The 21,415-nt window shown below is 33.3% G+C and overlaps 1 protein-coding gene across 3 annotated transcripts in view; it reads right to left on the bottom strand.

Annotated features, from left to right (window-relative positions):
- Positions 1–21,296, bottom strand: part of uap1 (UDP-N-acetylglucosamine pyrophosphorylase 1) — a 27,089-nt gene extending 5,793 nt beyond the window's left edge. For 2 of the 3 annotated variants that reach the window (NM_212621.2, NM_001365262.1), the window contains 6 exon segments: positions 107–300; positions 15,886–16,058; positions 16,255–16,430; positions 18,089–18,293; positions 20,237–20,535; positions 21,163–21,296. In NM_212621.2, the coding sequence (NP_997786.2) occupies positions 107–300; positions 15,886–16,058; positions 16,255–16,430; positions 18,089–18,293; positions 20,237–20,513 (1,025 nt within the window). In that variant the 5' untranslated portion in view covers positions 20,514–20,535; positions 21,163–21,296. 3 annotated transcript variants of the gene reach the window in all.
- Positions 21,297–21,415: the final 119 nt, after the last annotated feature.

Consider the following 21,415-nt stretch of genomic DNA (forward strand, 5'->3'; position numbering starts at 1 on the left):
CCTCAACCAGCTCCAAATGCTTTGATTCATAGATAAACAATCAAAAACTGACTTTAAAAATGAATAAAAAAATATGAATTAATCATTTCTCTGAGCACTGACTAACCTCACAATCTCTCTGAGGAAAGTAAGGGTGAAGAAGTGATTGGCAATGTTGCCGGCATTGAACATCAGTCGACCGTCAGTGCTTCTCTTCTCCGCCGTTGCCAGGGTAATCTCACTATACTCTACAACTTGATAACGGCCGTCCACCTTACAGACCACACCCACTGCTTCTGTGGGATTGGTCTTCTCCACAACCTGCCAATCACAAGCAAATGCATCTATTAATTCAGCAAAATGTATGCTTTTTTGAAGTCTCAATGTCCTGACCATTTGTGAATATGCAATATTGCAAAATAAAAAGCTTACTACAAAAATATTAAACAGCACAATTTTATTGTGGCACAGATTTATTTTTGAAGAATCATGCACTCAAAAAAAAAAGACATTTGCTGTTTGTTTTAACTACTTACAGTAGGTGAGAGTTCAAAGTGGCTATTAACGCCGCGGCTGGTACCGCCGCCGTTTGAAATAGGTGCCGCTCTGTTTTTAGTGTTCGACCACAGTTTGTGAATGAGCCGCCAGAGGGCGCAAAGGGACGGGATGCGAACGGACAGAAATAGCCCATGCAGCAGCTACTGTGCTTGTGAATGATATTAAACAATAAGTCAAAGCATTATAATTCCTTCATTAATCATTTAAAATTTGTTAACACGCTTTATTGTAAACTTTTTAAGTGCAAAGAGGATTCGTTTTGGAAAATAGAATTGAAGAAGTAAAAGACAACTAAAATGAAAGCACAAACATTTAGTACAAATAAGTAGTCTTAAATAAATAAATAAATAAAGCAGCCTAAATATAGAAAGATGTTCAGTGTTTGAAATTTTGATAGGACTAAGACAAGACATTTTCATTTATGTTTTATTTCTGTTTTTATTTCCATTTTCGTTTTTGATTATATTTTACTATCTCATTTATGTCTCAACAATTGTACATAATAATAATTGAATAATAAAAATAAATGAATAATGAAAATAGGCCTAAATAAATTATTTTTTTAAAGACATTGCCGTACAGTACGTGAAACACTGAGAAACGGTCAGCAGCATGGTCTAAAGAGCTTAAGTTGAATGCTGCTTAATCAAAATAAAAAATAAATTGACCTACCTTAAGCAGATCACTAAAAGTATAATAAAAATATTTTTGCTGCGGGACATAAATTAAGTCTGCAGGTTTATTTTTAATAATTTAGTTTCAGTTAAGTTTTTTTTTTTTTTCAAAACGTTAATGTTCTCCTTTAAAGTAGCTATAACTGTTGTTTTGTTTTGTTTCGTTTTTTACTTAATGGCTCAGTATGTTTGTATTTTAACTTCATATTCAGTCACCTTGCATATGTGTGTGAAATATAATGCCGCATAACCGCGGAAAAAGAAGAAAAGGCTGTCAGTTAAAGCTACAGGCTTCTATGGTGTATAATAATGTTTTTTTTTTTCTTTCTTTTTTTGTATGGTAAAGGACAATGCACATTATGTTATTGATGTAAACTTAGGCTAAAACTTACCATTGATAAACGTGACCTACCTCAAGCAGATCACTTAAAGTATAATAAAAATAATGTGTATATATATATATATATATATATATATATATATATATATATATATATATATATATATATATATATATATATATATATATATATATATTCTAATAAACTTCACAGCCACAAATATAAAAAAAACACAATTTGTATTAAAACTGGGCGAGGATTAGAAAGAATACGATGCCTGTTATATAATTAAAATTTTAATTCCAATTTCTGCAAGCACATTTTTTCACTCGCTACTCTGCCAGAAACTTCGCTGCCGGAGAGCACCTCAATAATGTAAACATTTGTTTAAAGATGGAGCGCAAGATGTGCCGAGTGGCAACATGTGAAGAACGATGGCAAGCTAAGTGTGATTATTGTAATAAACTAAGTTATAAAGCAGAGTGTCCCGACCAACAGGACTAAGCATATGCGGTTGGCTCATTCTTCACGAATATAGAATTAAAATAATGGCGCGTTAGGTTCACTAAGCAGCGCATTCTCTCCGCCTTATCGTTTATAACCAGCGGGACACGCTGCTGAAGCAGGAGAGACACTCCGTCATTCATAATCTTAGCTGATGTATCGGAGTCGAAAGAATATATCAAAGAGGAATTTTCTTTTAACAGTCCCCATATGTTTAATCTTTTTATTTTTTTTTCGCGTCATTTCTCTTCAGCAAATTATATATATTTTTAAAGCTGCTTGATTCTTTTAAAACCGAAAGCAGAGCCCGTCAATTGGTGTTTTTCCATAAGATACTCCTTTATGAATGTTTTAATTTTTGATTAAAGTCTTTAATGTGCTTTTTGATAGTTTTATTTTATTTCAAGCAGCACCTAAATGCGAATTTATTCTCAAAACTTGGCATGAGAGCGATGCAAGTCATGTGTCGCATAACTGCCTTTTTTCCCTGCGCGTGCACGATCAATTTCTGATCTTTTTGCAACTAAAATGAAAGCATAAACATTCAGTACATCAGTAGTCTTAAAAAAATAAATAAATAAAGCAGTCTTTTAACCTAAATATAGAGAGATGTTTAATGTTTGCTATTTTGACAGGACTAAGACAAGACATTTTCATTTATGTTTTTATTTCTGTTTTTACTTACATTTTCGTTGATGATTATAGTTTACTATCTCATTTTATGTCTCAACAATTGTAGATAATAATAAACGAATAATGAAAATAAATGAATAATGAAAATAGGCCTAAATAAATTATTTATTTAAAGACATTGCCGACATTGAGCTTAAGTTGAATGCAGCTTCATCAAAAAAATAAATAAATAAATAAATAAATAAATTGACCTACCTTAAGCAGATTATAATAAAAATATTTTAGCCGCAGGACATAAATTAAGTCTAGCAGGTTTATTTTTAATTTCAGTTCAGTTCAGTTTTTTTTTTTTCAAAACATTAATGTTCTCCTTTAAAGTAAGTATAACTGTTGTTTTGTTTTGTTTTTACTCAATGGCTCAGTATGTTTATTATTTGAATTTCAATTTCAGTCCACTTGCATATGCGTGTGAAATATAATGCGAGCATAACTGCTAAAAAAGAAGAAAAAGCTGTCAGTTAGAGCTAATTCATCAAAATAAGCTACATTAAAATACAGCATGCATGCTAATACAGGCAGAGTGTGAAACAAACTCAAGGTACGGCTAAGATATGCGCTTGCTTTTTAATGCATTTAAAAAGATTTGCGGCCTTTTTATAGGCTACACGCTACTATGGTGTATAACAATGTTTTTTTTTTTTTTTTTTGTATGGTAAAGGACAATGCACATTATGTTATTGATGTAAACTTAGGCTAAAACTTACCATTGATAAACGTGACCTACCTCAAGCAGATCACTTAAAGTGTAATAAAAATAAAGTTGCCGCAGGACATAAACGAAGTCCCGCAAGTTTAGTTTTAATAATTTAGTTCCAGTTCTGTTCAGGTTTTTTTCTCAAAACGTCTGTTCTTCTTTAAAGTAAAATTTTTGTTTTTTGTTGTTGTTTTTTTTTTTACTTGTAATGGCTCAGTATCTCTCTCTCTCTCTCTCTCTCTATTTATATATATATATATATATATATATATATATATATATATATATATATATATATATATATATATATATATATATATATATATATACATACATGTATATATATATGTATATATATATATATATATATATATATATATATATATATATATATATATATATATATGTATGTATGTATTAATAAACTTCACAGCCACAAATATAAAAAACACAACTTGTACTAAAACTGGGCGAGGATTTGAAAGAAAACGATGCTTGTTATATAATTTAAAATGTTATTCCTCTTGTCCTATTTCTGCATACAAATTTTTTCACTCGCTATCAGGAACTTCGCCGCTGGAGAGCACCGTCAACGATCTCAATCTTATGGCTCATTCTTCACGAATATAGAATTAAAATAATGGCGCGTTAGGTTTATTGTGCATCCCGCGGGTGCAACCAACAAGGGTTGTGCATTTTAGTTTAACTTTTTGAGCGTTATAAGCAGTTCGGTGTTAGTTTTTATATAAATATATCAAGCCGAAACTAAACAGCGCATTCTCTCCGCCTCCTCGTTTATAACCAGCTGGACACACGCTGCTGAAGCAAGCAGGAGAGATAGCCTACTCCGTCATTCATAATCTTAGCTGATGTATCCGAGTCGAAAGAATATATTAAAGAGGAATGTTCTTTTAACAGTCCCGATACGTTTAATCTTTTTTTTCCCTGTCATTTCTCTTCATCAAATTATTTTTTTAAGCTGCTTGATTATGTTAAAACAGAAAGCAGAGCCCGTCAATTGAGAGCGATGCATGTCATCTGTTGCATAATTGCCTTTTTTCCTGTGCGTGCGTGATCAATTTCTGATCCTTTTTGCTCGGGCTCTCACACACAACCTTTATGTCTGCTGTGTCTTTAATATGGTGTGTAGATTATTATGCGTTATTGAAACATCAAGGGTCACGCAGCAAAGTCACTTATAAATTAAAATTGTATTATTTTATGCAACAGCCTTACATTTAAAACGGAAACGTTAGGGCGATTATAAGCAAAAAGACCTCAGCCTAAGGCTAGATGTTTTCTTTCCCCTTTTTATTTATTTGTTTATGTGTTTGGCGCATGTGTGCGATAGGAAAACTAGTGTAATTACGGCAAGCCATCTTTCTCAGACTCGGCGCAAATTCCGCCTTTCCTTTCATTCCGTCCCGAAGCCCCAGCTGGCCCTCCTGCCATCCACTGCGTAAAACATATGCTGGATAAGTTGACGGTTCATTCCGCTGTGGCGATCACAGACTAATAAAGGGACTAAACCGAAAAGAAAATGAATGAACGAATGAATGAATAAATTAATAATAATAAAATAAAAATAAGTTAATAATCTTTAAACAAATGCCGCGTAAGCGGCCTTTTTATTTATAGAGATGGTACATTTGAATTGCCTCTTCCCACTTCCCCCACCTCGAAATTTAAAGTTGCAAAGAGAACTATAGCTCATTTACACCTTAATGCTTTAGCATCAATAGCAAAGATCATAGCCCATTTACACCTCAACACAGAGCAAGTTTAGCGGAAGAATGTCAAATCAGAATCACGCAGATGAAGCACACCAGCTACTATCATGAAACTATTGAAATTGTTTTGTCATAAATTTGCTTATTTGCAGCAGCTTTTTTTCGCGCAACAGAAATGCGGCGTTGGGAAGCCGTCAATGAGTAAAAACAGGGTCAATAGTGAAATCGGCTTTTCATTGTATCCCTATTACCTATATCAGTGCATTGAAGGCCTTTTATGGTGTCATCTCGATAGAATAGCCTAAGTTATATTGAAATAATTTAAAGAACAAAGTTATTAAAACTCACATTACATAAATAAACAATTAAAAATATGTTTAGGTTGTATTTATTTAATTGCCCTCGTGATGATGGTGTGCTTTATCATTATGTGCGTTTTACTTATAACGTGATTCAAATGATGGATCTGCGACAGAGAAACTGGGGTTTTGGGAAACATACATCACTATATCCTTTTTTTCCCCAAACTGTGCATAGTTCAGCCGCAAGTTACTTGCAATTCTGATAACTTTTAGAGATAATATCTGTTTTTATCAACTTGTCTGTCATTTATTTCTCATTTGCTACTTATTTTATTAATTTGTTGATGTTAACATACTACATAGTCTTGTATATGCATATCTAGAATCCTTTGGCATTCAAATTTGCTTTGAACTTGAAAGAGAGAAATAATCGGATTTTACCTGTCAGAGCACATTGCATATGCTTTTTTTGAAATAACATTTATTTAACAAATATTTTAGCACATCGAAAGTAATTAAATTACCTGTCTTTTGATTAAAGGGTCAATGACGTGACGCTCATTTTTTTGTGTCCATGTCTTTTAAATAAATTCAAGTAGGTTACAGTTTCAAAATAAATAAGCAAATTACTTGCATACATTCTCTATTTTGAGGACCAAGTATAATTTTTTGGTTTTAATCCATTTTAAGAAAATTTTTAGGGGATTATTGCAAGAATGTCAATGTGGTGTAACCAAAAAAAATTGGTACCAAATAGTTTACCTTGTTTAAAAAATGTGAAAGCCTCAATGAAACATTGTATCGGCTAGTCTGGCATAATTTTACATTAGACATATTTAATAGTAAATAAAGGTAAATATAGCACAATTGTTTTAAATATTATAATTCATTTGGGGAATTTTTTCTGTCACCTCAAATTTCTGAAATGTCAAGATGGTGTAACCACCATTTATTGAGCCATTTTGTTAATATTGTGCACAAGACAGTTAGACAGGAAATTGAATCACAGAGAAGAACTCTTGATAAGACTAATTGCTGCATGCAAAGGTTAGTAACTCTTTTTAAAATGTGAGATACTTTGACCTTTTTAAGGTATGGTCAGCTATTCTTAGATATGCATGTCAAATGGTAAGACCCCAGAAATGCACTGATAATTGTTCATAATTATAAAAATAAGTATTATATTTAAAAGTTAAATTTGAAATATTCCCACCAAGCCCATGTGCTTACATAGATGTTATTGATAATGCCTGTCAAATTTCATTTTGAGTTGAAATGTCAAGGGGTGTAACTGGTTACACCATTTGACTCATATAGCAGGAGTCTTTCTGTCAGGGGTCAATTTAGTCAAATATCATTAGTTCATGATGCTGATCAAAAATGCGACATAAATTAAACTACTATTTGTGTTCATAGTGTAGATTATTTATTTATTTTTGTTTGAGAAATAGGTGCTTAATCCACAACCTTACTATTAAAGCTCTGTAAACATAGGATAAAATTATTTTACTGCACGACATGAATGTTTTTTTTTTGTTTATGTTAATCCATGTTTATATTCACACAATATAATGTACACACTCTCTCATTCACACACACATTCATACACTACAGTCAATTTAGTTTTTCTAATTCACCTATACCGCAAGTCTTTGGACTGTGGGGGAAACTGGAGCTCCCAGAGGAAACCCATGTCAACTCCACACAGTAAGCCATCCTGGTCCATCTTGGACTCAAACCAGCAACCTTGTTGCTGTGAGACAACTGTGCTAACCACATTAGCCACTGTATCACCCTCCTATGAAATGTTGTAAGTATTTTTTTTCTTCTTGAGAAAGTCTTATTTCTTTTAGTTTGGATAGAATAAAAGCAGTTTTTAAAATGTTTAAGCAGTTTTTAAGGTCAATATTGTTAGCCTTCTTAAATACAGAACAAACCACAGTTACCCAATGACTTGGCCAATAGATCTTACTTGCCTAATTAACCTAATTACATGTTTAAATGTCACTTTAGGCTGAATACTAATGTCTTACAAATTATCTAGTCAAATATTATGTGCTGTCATCATGGCAAAGATTACGGAAGAAATCAGTTATTAGAATTTAGTCATTTAAACTATTTTGTTTAGAAATGTGTTGACAATAATATTCTCTCTGTTAAAGAGCACTTGGGAATTTCTTTTATAAATAAAAGAAAAAATTAACATGGGAAATGAAACAAGGTTGACAAGCCTCTATAGACTGAGTGCACACAGCCTTAAGTTTTGGAGGTTTTCATACTTGATGCGCTTGCTGTTGTACTATTATTATTAACAACTGGAGGTGACTCGGAGGAACTTTAATGATGAAAAGTTGTGAAGAACAAGTCAGACGTTGCTAAACAAATGAATTGCAGTTGAAATCAGTTTTGTTTGGGTTTTTTTACAGCATGTCTGATAAAAAAAATTTCTTCTGGAGAAAGTCTTATTTGTTTTATTTAGGCTAGAATAAAAGCAATTTTTAAAAGCCATTTTGAGGTAAAAATTATTGGCCCTTTTAAGCTTTTTCCCCGCGATAGTCTACAGAACAAACCATGGATATACAATAACTTATCTAATTACTCTAACCTGCCTAGTTAACCTAATTAAGCCTTTAAATGCTACTTTAAGCTGTATAGAAGTGTCTTGAAGAATATCTAGTCTAATATTATTTACTGTCATCATGGCAAAGAGAAAATAAATCAGTTATTAGAGATGAGTTATTAATACTATTATGTGTTGAAAATGTGTTGAAAAAATCTTCTCTCTGTTAAACCGAAATTGGGGAAAAAATAACAGGGGAGCTAATAGCTCAGGGGGACTAATAATAATTCTGCATAATTCTGAAGTTAACTGTATAAAATAAATAGTTTGTGGATAAGTTGTGGATACACTCATGAAATTATTTGTTGTCAGTCAGTCGTGTATGCTTACAAAAATTGGCCTTTAATCCCAGCACCAAGGCAACAACGAGTAAGCAGCAGTTCTTACGTACTAGTGATTTACGTACAGTGTGTGGCAAATTGTTTCTAAATAGCTTAAAAGTAAAATAGTGGATTTTTTTCTAATATCATCTACTTATTTTTATTTTAATTAAGCCAACTGAAAAGAAACAGTGATGGAAAAGGTGTTAAATGTTAAACATGTTTCTTTAGTTTGTTAATATTCTATTGATGAGGGCCACACATTTAATGTAAAGGATGTTATTACTTGGTGTATTAAAGTTCAGCAACCTGGTTTCATTGTTCTAAACACATTTGTCAATGACAATCCCACTGAAATTGTTGACTATCATTCTTAATTTGAATTGATTTTAATTGTCAATTTCAAAATCTTTGGCTGTAGAAGCAACACTGTCAGGTGGTGTAACTGGTTTTTGTCAATTGGTGTAACCAGTATTTTACATAAAAATATAATTATGTACATGGAAATAATGTGAAATTAAAATTAAAACACTTAGTTTAGTGTAATAAAATAGTTTTTAACATTTTTTACATAATTTGTCAAAGATTATTTAGAAACCAGAAGTGTTTTTAGCATGTGTCTGGCCGAATATTGCAAAAACTCATTAAAATGTACATTTAGAGATAATGCGAATACAATAAATGTTATTGTGGTATTTTAAAATGAAGTATTTATTTCAGTGTGTACACTTGCATATCATCTAGGAGGAGTAAATTATTTAATATTTCACAATTTTTGGCAGTTACACCATTTGACATTTTCAGTTGCATTCAGTCTTAATGTCTGTAAAAAATGGTGTAAATGTTATTTTTAATTACATAAAATCAACATGAATACAATCTGTACATTTTAAAATATCTGACGGATGCTTTTAAATCAACTTTGTAAAAGATTTTTAAATTTCCCATCTTGCCAAACCTGTTTTGTCACTGACCCTAAAACCTTTATGCAAAAAGATCAGAAAAAAAGGCAATATACGCGACACATGACATGCATCGCTCTCATGCCACGTTTTGAGGATAAATTCACTTTTAGGTGCTGCTTTGATTAAAATAAAACTATTCAAAAGCACATTAAAGACTACTCATAAAATAACACATTCATAAAGGGGTATCTTATGAAAAAACACCAATTGACGGACTCTGCTTTCGGTTTTAAAAGAATCAAGCAGCTTTAAAATATAATTTGCTGAAGAGAAATGACAGGGTAAAAAAAGATTAAACATATCGGCACTGTTAAAAGAACATTCCTCTTTGATATATTCTTTCGACTCCGACACATCAGCTAAGATTATGAACGACGGAGTGTCTCTCCTGCTTCAGTAGCGTGTCCCGCTGGTTATAAACGAGGAGGCGGTGAGAATGCGCTGCTTGGTTTCGGCTTGATATATTTAAATAAAACTAACAACGAGCTGCTTATAACGCTCAAAAAGTTAAACTAAAATGCACAACTCTTGTTGGTTGCACCTGCGGGATGCACAATGAACCTAACGCGCCATTATTTTAATTCTATATTCGTGAAGAATGAGCCAACCGCATATGCTTAGTCCTGTTGGTCGGGACTCTCTGCTTTATAACTTATTAGTTTATTACAATAATCACACTTAGCTTTGCCATCGTTCTTCACCACATATAGCCACTCAACATATCTTCCGGTCCATCTTTAATGTTTAGATTATTGAAGGTGCTATTGACGTTTTGAGAAAAAAAAAATAATAGTAATGAAACTAAATTATTAAAATAAACTTGCGGGACTTCATTTATGTCCTGCGGCAACATTATTTTTATTACACTTTAAGTGATCTGCTTGAGGTAGGTCACGTTTATCAATGGTAAGTTTTAGCCTAAGTTTACATCAATAACATAATGTGCATTGTCCTTTACCATACAAAAAAAGAAAAAAAAAAACATTTATTTATATAGCATTTATTTTTAAATGCATTAAAAGGCAAGCGCATATCTTAGCCTTAAGTTTGTTCACACTCTGCCTGTATTAACATAAATGCTGTATTTTAATATAGCTAATTTTGATTAATTAGCTTTAACTGACAGCTTTCTTTTTCCGCGGTTATGCGGCATTATATTTCACACGCATATGCAAGGTGACTGAATATGAAATTAAAATACAAAACTTACTAAGCCATTAAGTAAAAAAACAAAACAAAACAACAGTTATACTTTAATGCAGAACATTGACGTTTTGAAACAAAAAAACGGAACTGAAACTAAATTATTAAAAATAAACCCGCCAGACTTAATTTATGTCATATTTTCATTATTCATTTATTTTCATTATTCGTTTATTATTATGTACTATAATTGAAACATAAAATGAGATAGTAAAATATAATCAACAACGAAAATGTAAATAAAAACGTAAATTAAAAACATAAATGAAAATGTCTTGTCTTAGTCCTATCAAAATAGCAAACACTACAACTCTCTATATTTAGACCAAAAGACTGCTTTATTTATTTATTTATTTATTTAAGACTACTTATTTGTACTGAATGTTTATGCTTTCACTTTAGTTGTCTTTCATTTCTTCAATTCTATTTTCCAAAACGAATCCTCTTTGCACTTAAAAAGTTTACAATAAACCAGGTAAACAAATTTTAAATGTAAGTTGAGGTGACCGCAAGTTCACAACTGTGAGGTAATGTGCTCTACCGGCAGGATAATCTATATTATTTTGCTGTTTTTCATATGCGCACGTTTAAGATTTGAGATAATAACATTGCCATGATAGTCAAAGAAATCAAAACATTATTTTCACCCCAACGCAATTTAATCGGGCACTGAAGGCTAATAACTTAATTCTTATATTTGCTTTTTGACTTCTCACCATGTATCTTTTCTACAGCATAGTATAGTGTAAGAGCATGTCTATTACCAGAAAAACTAAATTAAAATTATATTTTAATAGAACACATCACATACAGTAAGCTACGCCTAAAGAACAGTCTGTTTAGCATTGTGAAAAGGCAAAGCTGAATATCTGTGGTTAAACTGCCACCCAGCGGTCAAATGCTGCTGGCGCATCAAGTACCGCCGTCGCCGCGGCATGAATGGCGGCACAAGGAACACATTGAAGTAGTAACATCTGTATTTAAAATGAGTTAAAACACATATCCTAAGCTTTTTTTGTGACAACTTAAAGGGAACCTATGATAAAAATCATCTTTTTGAAGCAGTTTGGACCGAACTGTGTGTAGGTATAGTGTGTTCAGAGTCATATTTGGGTAAATAAAAGAAAAAAAGCCTCTTTTAAAAATTAAAAAAATCCTGATGTTAAAATAAGATCCAAATTCCATCTATTCTGAGGCCTAATGCAATGTGATGTAGGAGCGGGTTTTTTCCACCCACCGATTTGATTGACAGCCGAGTATTTACACATCTCTGTAGTAACGCATATAATATCAACAAGACGGGACGTGCACAAAACAAACTGAGATTAAAAGATCTGTTCAACTCTCTGAGATCATCAATCATCATCAAATGTGATCAAGAATGAGTTTAACCATTTTAAAATGTTTTTAAAACAGTGCATGTTTGTAATCAACTAAAGCGGTTTTACCGTCTTTATCAACCACAGCCAGATCTTTATTTTGTACATTAACATAATGGATATCCATACAGTAGTGGATATTAATTTGTATCCGGTCACATTTTTCTTGCAAAAACAGTTCAAGGTTAAACGCACACTGTGTGTGTGCGTGAACTTTGTAACAAAATTTTGTGCGACTCGTTGCATAAAGGCTTAAATTAACTCCACAACAAATACATCAAATAATCATTGGGAAAGTTCTTATTGTAGCATTTCTCACAAATGTTACGAGATCTGCTTCCTTCATGTCTTTTATGCTGTTTATCTGACACAGCAGAGGCAGAGATTGAGGCACACTCTGACAGGGATGTGGAAATGGTAAATGGTAAAAGGCACAGGCCACAAAAACAGCTACATTGTGTTCAGAGCAGAAATGCTAACATTCTGAAAGGTATAATAAACAATGTGATGGGTATTTTGTGCTGAAACTTTACAGACACATTCTGGAGACACAAAAGGCTTATCTTAAATCTTGAAAAAGGGGTAAAATATGTGCCCTTTAATTGTTCTAGATTCAATTCACTTAAATTTGTAAAAATGATTAAATTAACTTAATGGATTTGTGTTGGGACAGTATGAAGAAATTTATTTTTCTTACAGTGTGTGACACTCAAGGCTAAAGTAAAAAAATAACCAAAAATTTAGCTTTTGCCATCATAGGGAAAAAAAAATAATAAGAAAAATACATTTGAAATAATATAGTACTGTTGCAGCCACACACGCACTTGCACGCACACACGCACACTTACACCTTACTGTCCAAAAACCAACCTTCTATGCATTCACTTTAATATTTTGAATTCAATTGTGATATAGGTTTTTGCCAAAAGCTTTAGCTTTATTTTATTTTATACCACACAGTACAGAGTTAATACTGACTATTTTTCATTATTATTACCCTCATTATAACATTTAAACACAAATGAGAGAATCTAAAATACTGTAACAAGCCATGTAAACTCTTGTTAATAATTACAATAGATTTTGTTTGCATTTCTCACCTGTCATAAAGATTATATCCTACATCAACAGATAACAATTTGTAATAATAACTTGTCAAGTAATAAAACCAAGCCTAACACAGTTTCTGAAAGGTGTATTTTAATCATTTAAAAATCAATATATGTTAAGAAATAAATAAATACATGAAAGAAGTTCTGAATTTGTCATTTTTGTGCTAAATAAAACTGTCCTGCTATGTTTAAATGGCTGACACAGTTTTGTGTCTGTGTTTGCCTGAGGTCTGTGCTAAATTACAGCCAAGGCAAACGCAGAAAACCCTTTCCATTCATCTGAGAAACAAATTACAAACTCCTTGGTTGATGAAGGGTTAGCATTGGGTGGAGGGATAGGGATGGGGGAATGTCTTCGAGCTAAAGCCACTTTAAATGCATGCTTCACAAATTATAAAGGGTGGGTGGGTCCGATTTTTCTTACCATCATCCCCCTGTCACGAAGGAACCATTTAATTGCTAGCAGCTTCAGAAACCTCAGTATTCAAAAGCAGCTGTTCAGTATTTACATCTGAACCAAAAATCACGTGCGAATACTTTCACAAATGCTTTGCACTCTAATGGTTTCAGGCCAAATCAAAAGACACTTTTAAGGTGAAACCAATTTCTCACTTCCAAATAACATTGGATTAAACTACCCCAATTCATAAAGAAAGAATTAGAGCAGAATAATTACTCTAATGGCGGAAGAATGTGTTCAGACATAATAAAACAAGCACTTCCAGATTCCATCAAACACTTTGGTGAGCACATCACTATCTGGTCAGTCAAGAAAAACATGGAGAGTTATGTTAACGTTTCCTCCTGTGAAACACACATTACCTCTTGTGAATCATTTCTAATAATAGTCACTGATGCACATTTACAATTAGATGTTGGATATCTATGCTCAATCATCATTAAAACATATTAATGATAATATAAATTGGATGTGCACAAACAGATATTGGCTAGTAATTTGTTTTCCATTGCATCATAATAACCACAGCGTCACAGACTGTGAGGTTTTGCTGAAAATAATGGCTAAATTAATTGGCTTCCTGAATCACAAGACTGGTTATATAAGAGTTTTAAAAGGCAATTTAGCTCCTGACTGGAGACCAGTTAAAATGTCCAGAATTACCACCGTTCCTTATAAAAGTATTTTTCCCTTCTTGCTGTTGTGTATGCAGACTGCAGAAGCACATGTGAAGAGGTTACCTGAAGCAACATCCTGAGGAACGAGGATGTGTGGCTAAGTGGAGAGTCCCGTAAGAAAAACAAAACAAAAAAACATTTCTAACGCAAGCATCATTAAATAACTAGTTGAAGAGTTAGAAGTGGGTAGTTGACTACTTATGAGGAGTCTAAAAAAAGAAATAATTAAAATTCCTTAAATCCCTTCCTCTTACTGCTTCACATACAGTAAAAAGGTAAGGTTTGATTTGGTTTCTGGTAATTTATTTGATCAAAAAGCTGTCATTTGGTGACATAGATAAAAAAAATCACATTTTAAATCACATTTTTTGGAATGACAAAAGATGAATGACACTGATGTTTTCAGTGTCACATGAAACTGAACTAATTCTTCTTAAATTACATTCACTAATTCATTTTCTTTTGGCTTAGTCTTATTACTTAGGCTTATTTATCAAGGGCTGCCACAGTGGAATGAACCGGCAACTAACACCCACTCTCTCATTCACACATGCACTCATACACTATGGACAATTTAGTTTATTCAATTCATCTATAGCGCATGTATTTGGACTGTGGAGGAAACCAAAGCATCTGAAGGAAACCCATGCAAACTCCACACACACAAAAAAATGCCAACTGGCCCAAACTCAAACCAGCGACCTTTTTGCTGTAATGTGCCACTGAGCCACCGTGCCACCCTTCTTAACAATTTATTACTAAACTGATTTCTATTTTTTAATGCTAAAACAGATTTTTTTAACAAGACAAACTTTTCTTGTTGTATGTTCAAAAGTCCAGCATTTTTTAATTTTTAAAACTATATCCGTAAAGCAAACTGAGCACACCTGAAGAAAACAATAGGTGCATGGGAAAAATCACCATGAGAAAATGTGCAAAAGGGAATTCCACACAGTACCAATACTTTGCTGTATGAACATTTTTGTTATACATGACAGTTTGGTTTTTAAAGTGATAAACGTCATTGGACTGAGATGTATTATATAATAACATACTGAAAAAGCTATTATTGATAGTGTGTAGGATTGTTGTTTCCTTTTGCACATTTTCACATGGTGATTTTCCCATGCACTTATTGTTGCTTCAGGGTGCTTTAGGGATTGACTGTTTCAGTTTTGTAACACTATAAATGTATTTACTGTCACATTTCATGATAAATTTTATGTCCTTGTTAAATAAAAGTCACAATTATAAAAAATGACCTAACTAACTAACTAACTAACTAACTAACTAACTAACTAACTAACTAACTAACTAACTAACTAACTAACTAACTAACTAACTAACTAACTAACTAACTAAAACATACTGACCCCATACTTTAAATGCTGTAAATCCATTTTTTATTTTAATTTTGAACAGTTGCTCCATCTAGTGGACTATCAAAACACATTTCCCCCATCATGGCGTTCAAAGAGTCCATAATAAATCAGCAACAAATAAACTAAAACAAAAATCTAAATATATACACAACACAAGTTAATAATAATGAAGCCTTAAGGTTGTGCATTTGTGTATACATTTCTAAAAGAACCTGCTATGTACAATCCTTTCTTCATTATGCACAAAAGAAGAAAAACTAGCCAGGGCGCGGCTGAAATGTTTAGAAATTACCTTTGCACCACAATCTGCTCCTTTAAGTGTACAGAAGCCAATGAAAGCAGGGTCGGCCACTTTCACAAGAATGTTGTCCACACAGTAGACGTGTATGTAGGAGATTCCTCTAGTCTCCATGTCCTTCACAATATTTTGTGTCCCGAGAGCTCTGTATAGACCCCCGTTACCATCTGAACATAAAGAAGCATAGTAAACATACTATGATAGAATATAAGTGCAGAACATTCTCAGTATTTAATTAGTTTATTTCTTTTTGATTTGTTTTCAAAATTAAATGAGGTCTGTGGTTGAGGATTGAACCTCGCACAAGTTTTTATTAACTGAAAAACGCAAAGTTCAATATACAAAAATAAATTTAAAACTTACCTGGTGCCATGGCTAGTTTGCATTTGCCCTCCAAAATGATTTTGCCATTAAAATCCATGGCTGGAAGCATGCCTTGCTGAAAGAAAACCACATTCTCTTCCTTTAATCCGAAGTATTTGTGCTGAATGAAAAAATCTTTGGTCATGTCCATTGTTCTGCCACTTGTCATAATGTACCTGGTGAAACAAAACATTGAACATTGAACAATTGCAAGGCTAGACGTTTACAGAATTTTACCTAAGAGCATAATTACTCAACTTACTCAACCTTAAATTGTTCTAAACTAAGGGACAGCATCTTGAAGAATGTGAACTGATACCTTTGCTCATTGACTTCCAAAGTATGCTCTTACCTAATATGGAAGTCAATGGCTAATGGGGTCCAGCATTCTTAAAAATATCTCCTTTGTTTTCAACAGACAGGGCTTTAACAATAAAATAATGTCTTCCTATTTTAGGGATTAGAAAAAAACAATAAGCAGTGTTTTATGTTCTTTAGTGTTGATATCTTGACTGATTTAGTCCTGTCATGCATACATAAATATGACACTAAAACTACCAGTAGGTGAGGCAAGACCCCATCTTACTAAGTGATTCACTGAATCTATCATCCAGATGATTTGTTCAAAACAACCAGTTTTTTAAATGATTCAAGTGACTCCCTGTGATGGAATATATTTGTTTCCATTCCTCTATAAGAGGCAAAAAAAGCAATTTGTGAAGCAAGTAGTATGATTGAATTCTGAGTATTCATAAAGTTGGTGAACTACTGTTGCAGTACAGGAGCACATTTGATGGATGCCTTATCATATGAGGCCACACATTCTGAATGAGAGTGAAGCACCACAACTAACACCATAAGTTACATGACAGTAAAAACTACTTCTCAGTAAGCAATTTCTGATTATGTCTTTATAAATGTGTAATTAAGTCCTTGACTTGGTAAAAACAGATTCATTCGTGGATGAAACTCAAAGGTGTTGTTCAAAGATGCACAAATGTGTCCTTTATTTGGAAATAGAAAATACAAATAATATTGTATTTAAAATGTAATTTGTTCGATATGAAGTTCCTTGTTTCTTGAACGGATGCATAAATGAGTATTACATTTTACAATCATTTATGCCCAGTGGTATTCAGTTTCTTTATAATTCTTTGATAGTTAAAAATAGCATTGCTTATTTGATATGTACATATTTTTCTTATATAACTTTTCTTATATTATTCTTATCTTATATTTTTCTTATATTACATTACAAATTTTTGATATGTTTTATATTTTTTATGTACATATTTATGGTCTGTGATCATTCTTTTAATTCATTAGGTCATGATTTCACCAGGTTTTGTTGTCATTGTTTATTTTGGAGACTACTTATTCAAACCACACTAAATATTATAATTTTTAAAAAAGTAAATCTTACGACCAGTTTTTAAACTATCATTTTGTTGCTCTAATGAGATTAGAGCTGTAATTAGGAAATGCATTGTATGTATTGCGTCAATGGTCAATTCAGCTGGATAGAGAATGGCTCGGAAACTTATTTTCTCCTGAGGTCTGACCTAGTTCCCCAGGACGACATGCAGGTGCTGTGTCAACACGATTACACACGGACTAAACCATCTTTTGACATTCATAGCAGGGAGGTTACTAGCATTACGGTCAGTGAAAGAAACTTCCTCAAGATCAGGACAAGTTTGGTAATCCAAGTAATTAAAATTGAACAATCATTGACTCAAACTGCTTTAGTGCGAAGCTGAAAATGTGCTCTTTTATTATCTACTACTCCTATTGTAACTGAATATGCCTGAATTGAGCTTAATGATCACCTTACCAAGGAATGCAACATTTCCTTGAGTGCTGCTTTTCTGCAAGTTGTTCCAGTTTTCGGATGCGCTCTGCTTGGATCTGAAAGAGGGTTTTGTGGGAAGGCAGGCCCACATCATACATGCCTTTTGGAAATGATACCCCCAACCGTGTCCCTTGACCTCCAGCCAAGAGAAGAACTGCTACTTTGTTCTCCGCTATACAGCGCAAGCCTGTGTGGATGGAAAGATTAGGTCACTTTAGCGAATGTGTGTTAATATCATCCATGAACATAAGGACATAATATGTGTACATCAATGTTGTCATACAATACAACAGCATTTCCATTTGTAGATGTAAAATATGCTACTTTAAAGGGATGGTTCATCTAAAAAGAACTACACCATTTAATCACACTTTAGTTGTTTTAATCTTTTATGACTTTCTTTCTTCTGTTGAACACAAAACAAGGTATTCTGACATCAATAGTAGGAAGTAGAAACAAAAAATACTATGCAAACCAACAGCTGTTTTTTTTCTTTCTTAGCAAGATTCTACAGCATACCTTCATTTGTGTTTAAGAGAAGAAAGAATCTCAATCAGGTTTTGGAACAAGTGGTGGATGAGTAAATGATGAATACAATAATGATGAAATGATGGAAACATTGATAAAAAAGTAAATTAAAGTTTTTGGGTGAGCTATTACTTGAATAATGGCTTTGTACAAACTACAATATCTCAAGTGTGAACAGGAAAGCACTGTGTCTTGTAGGTATAAAATGTCTGGCTTAAGCAACAGTTTGTGTTTCATTATTTGCAGATAACAGGGGTTATCATCTTTGACTTAATGAGGCCTGTTTTATCTTACATAAATTACTGTAATGCTTCGTGATCCTTTACCCATAAGCAGCTTAGAACTCACTAAAATTGAAATTGAAACCTGCTTTAAAAAATAATTGATTAATTATTAATGCTGCATGTCTCAAAATTTGGCAAACATTGGAATAATAAATAAAAAGTAGCTCCTAGTCAAACAATATGGCTAAGTGTCTGTTAATATTAAACTAGAAAAAGACTACTTAGTAAGGACATATGGATGTCGTTCTGAATCATTGTCTGGGTTTTGTTTCCTTCACTTGTGTTTTCTGCATCTGTTGTTTGCTATTTGAGGACATGAACACTTGAACTTCATCTCTAGAGCTGCTAACATATTTCATGAGCACTTGTATTTATTTATTTGGATTAAGAAATTGTGATAGTAAAAGAGACATATTGCTAATGTATAGAATAATGTACCTAACAGGATAACTCCAAAATGAAGAATTTAATTTTACTTTTTTTAAAGATACAAATACAATTATACACTAAAAAATGTAATTGTATTAGTACTTGTATAAATGTCCAAGTTTTATAATTTTATATAATTTTCTGATTACAAAACTTTTATTTATTATTAAAATGAAGTACGCAATTGCTTTAAACAAAAATGACAATATTAATTTGGAACTCCATAGTACTGCATTTGGAGAAACAAATAAATGGATTTTATAGTGCCCTAGCATTGAAACATGGCCTAACTATAGATGATGTGATGCTGAATGATCTCAGCATTACTTCAGCAAAGCAAGTACGTCAGATCTAACCAGAACCAGATGTGTTCAATCCTTTTTGGAGCATTATCCCACTCCCCAAAAAAATGGACCACTGGGACAAACCATAGTTTCTTCAACACTGAAACCTGCTGTTTTTCTAATGACCTATTGTTATTTCAGAGTTTCTTTTTAGGGTTGATTTCTTATCTTTCAGGGGGTCATGATTTCTTAAATCTGGTTCTGTGGAGTCCATCAGGGTGGGGAGGGTATTGCAACATTCATTGTATTTTCCTGAGAAATATTTCTTAGTAACATTAGTTTCTGTTCAACAAAGACTAACAATAATCACTTTAACAAAAATGAAACTGAACTTGCTATGATTCAGTCAATGTCAACAGAAAGTTAGATGTTAAAGCTGGTCATTTGCTCTCCATTTGTAATCTGACTGATCATCTGGCCATATAGTGGCTGAGAGATAAACCAACTTTAACCAGCAAAACATCTTAGGTTTTCCTTAAAGTATGGATGGCACTAAGAAGTGATTAAGCTTAAGTTCCATAAAACATGAAAATATCGGAACTCACCCTCTTTTTCCCATTCTTTGAGACATTCACGATCACGTGTCACGCTCCCTAAAACATCTCTGGGCACTGGCTCCATCCTGGTGTCCACCTTCTCCTGTGAGCTCTGCCCAGACGTCTTCATGGCCGACTTAAAGAAGTTATTAATCTCCAGGAAGTTCATGCTCTCCAGGTCGAGACTCATCTCACCTTGTTCCTCAGGGCTGAGCTGGTCCCAAAACTGGATGACATGAGACTGTCCGGCTTTAGCGAGTCTCTCAGCCAGTGTGTGGATGTCCATGGTCTGTCAAGTCTGGACGAGTCTGTGATGGGACAAAGGAAGAAGTGAAGTGACACTGATTATCTAAGAGTCTCTGGAACTCCCGGCAGATCCACCCCTCTTATCCCATCCATAAATTCATAACTACACTGTGTGTACGTGCTCAGTCATATAAACTCAGGGTAGTCCAAGTCTTAAGGTCAGCATAACATCATTTTTGTTTGGCATAAAAACAACATACATCAATTCTGGTCATTTGAAGGGCTATTAAGTTTGATAAAACATTAAAACCATTATCTATTTCAGATTAAGGACCACACCTGCTTCATAAATGACTATTACGTTACTGTTTAATACAATTCACCTTGTGCCAGCTTGTTCAATTTAAATGAATGAAAACAACTTATTTATTAGCAACAAAGGTTCAATATTTGCCACAGCCTTTCGTAAAACGAAATATATAGCATTAAGATGTAACAGTCTCTAAAAATGACCTTTCTCTGCCCTAAAATCGATACACTGGTAACGTTAGTCCTTGATAAGAGTTGCGTGGATATCGTCACAGTCGCCCGCCGTGCCAGCTTGACAACTGTTCAACTTCCCGTCAATAAATAATCAACTTACGAAATGTTTAATGAATGCTTATTAAACAATATCAGAATACTATTACCTTCGGAGCGGCTGCTGGTCACTCAGTACTTCCCTTTCGGTTCAGTAGCAGGACTAGAGACACGGCTACATCTCTACGAGCACCGCCTTCGCTGCCAGGGATCCTCCTTCGGTATCCGTCAGTCTGACGTGGCAGGACACACACGGAAACACCACCTCACAGTCAAATCAAACGCGATATTTTGCCCGCCCATATTACAGTAGGACAAGTGCTTAATTCGTTGTCGTAGTTTGTGATTAAACAATCGAAATGC

This window comes from Danio rerio, chromosome 6, assembly GCF_052040795.2.
Source record: "Danio rerio strain M-AB ecotype USA chromosome 6, GRCz13ab, whole genome shotgun sequence".
In the NCBI taxonomy this organism is placed as follows: domain Eukaryota; kingdom Metazoa; phylum Chordata; class Actinopteri; order Cypriniformes; family Danionidae; genus Danio; species Danio rerio.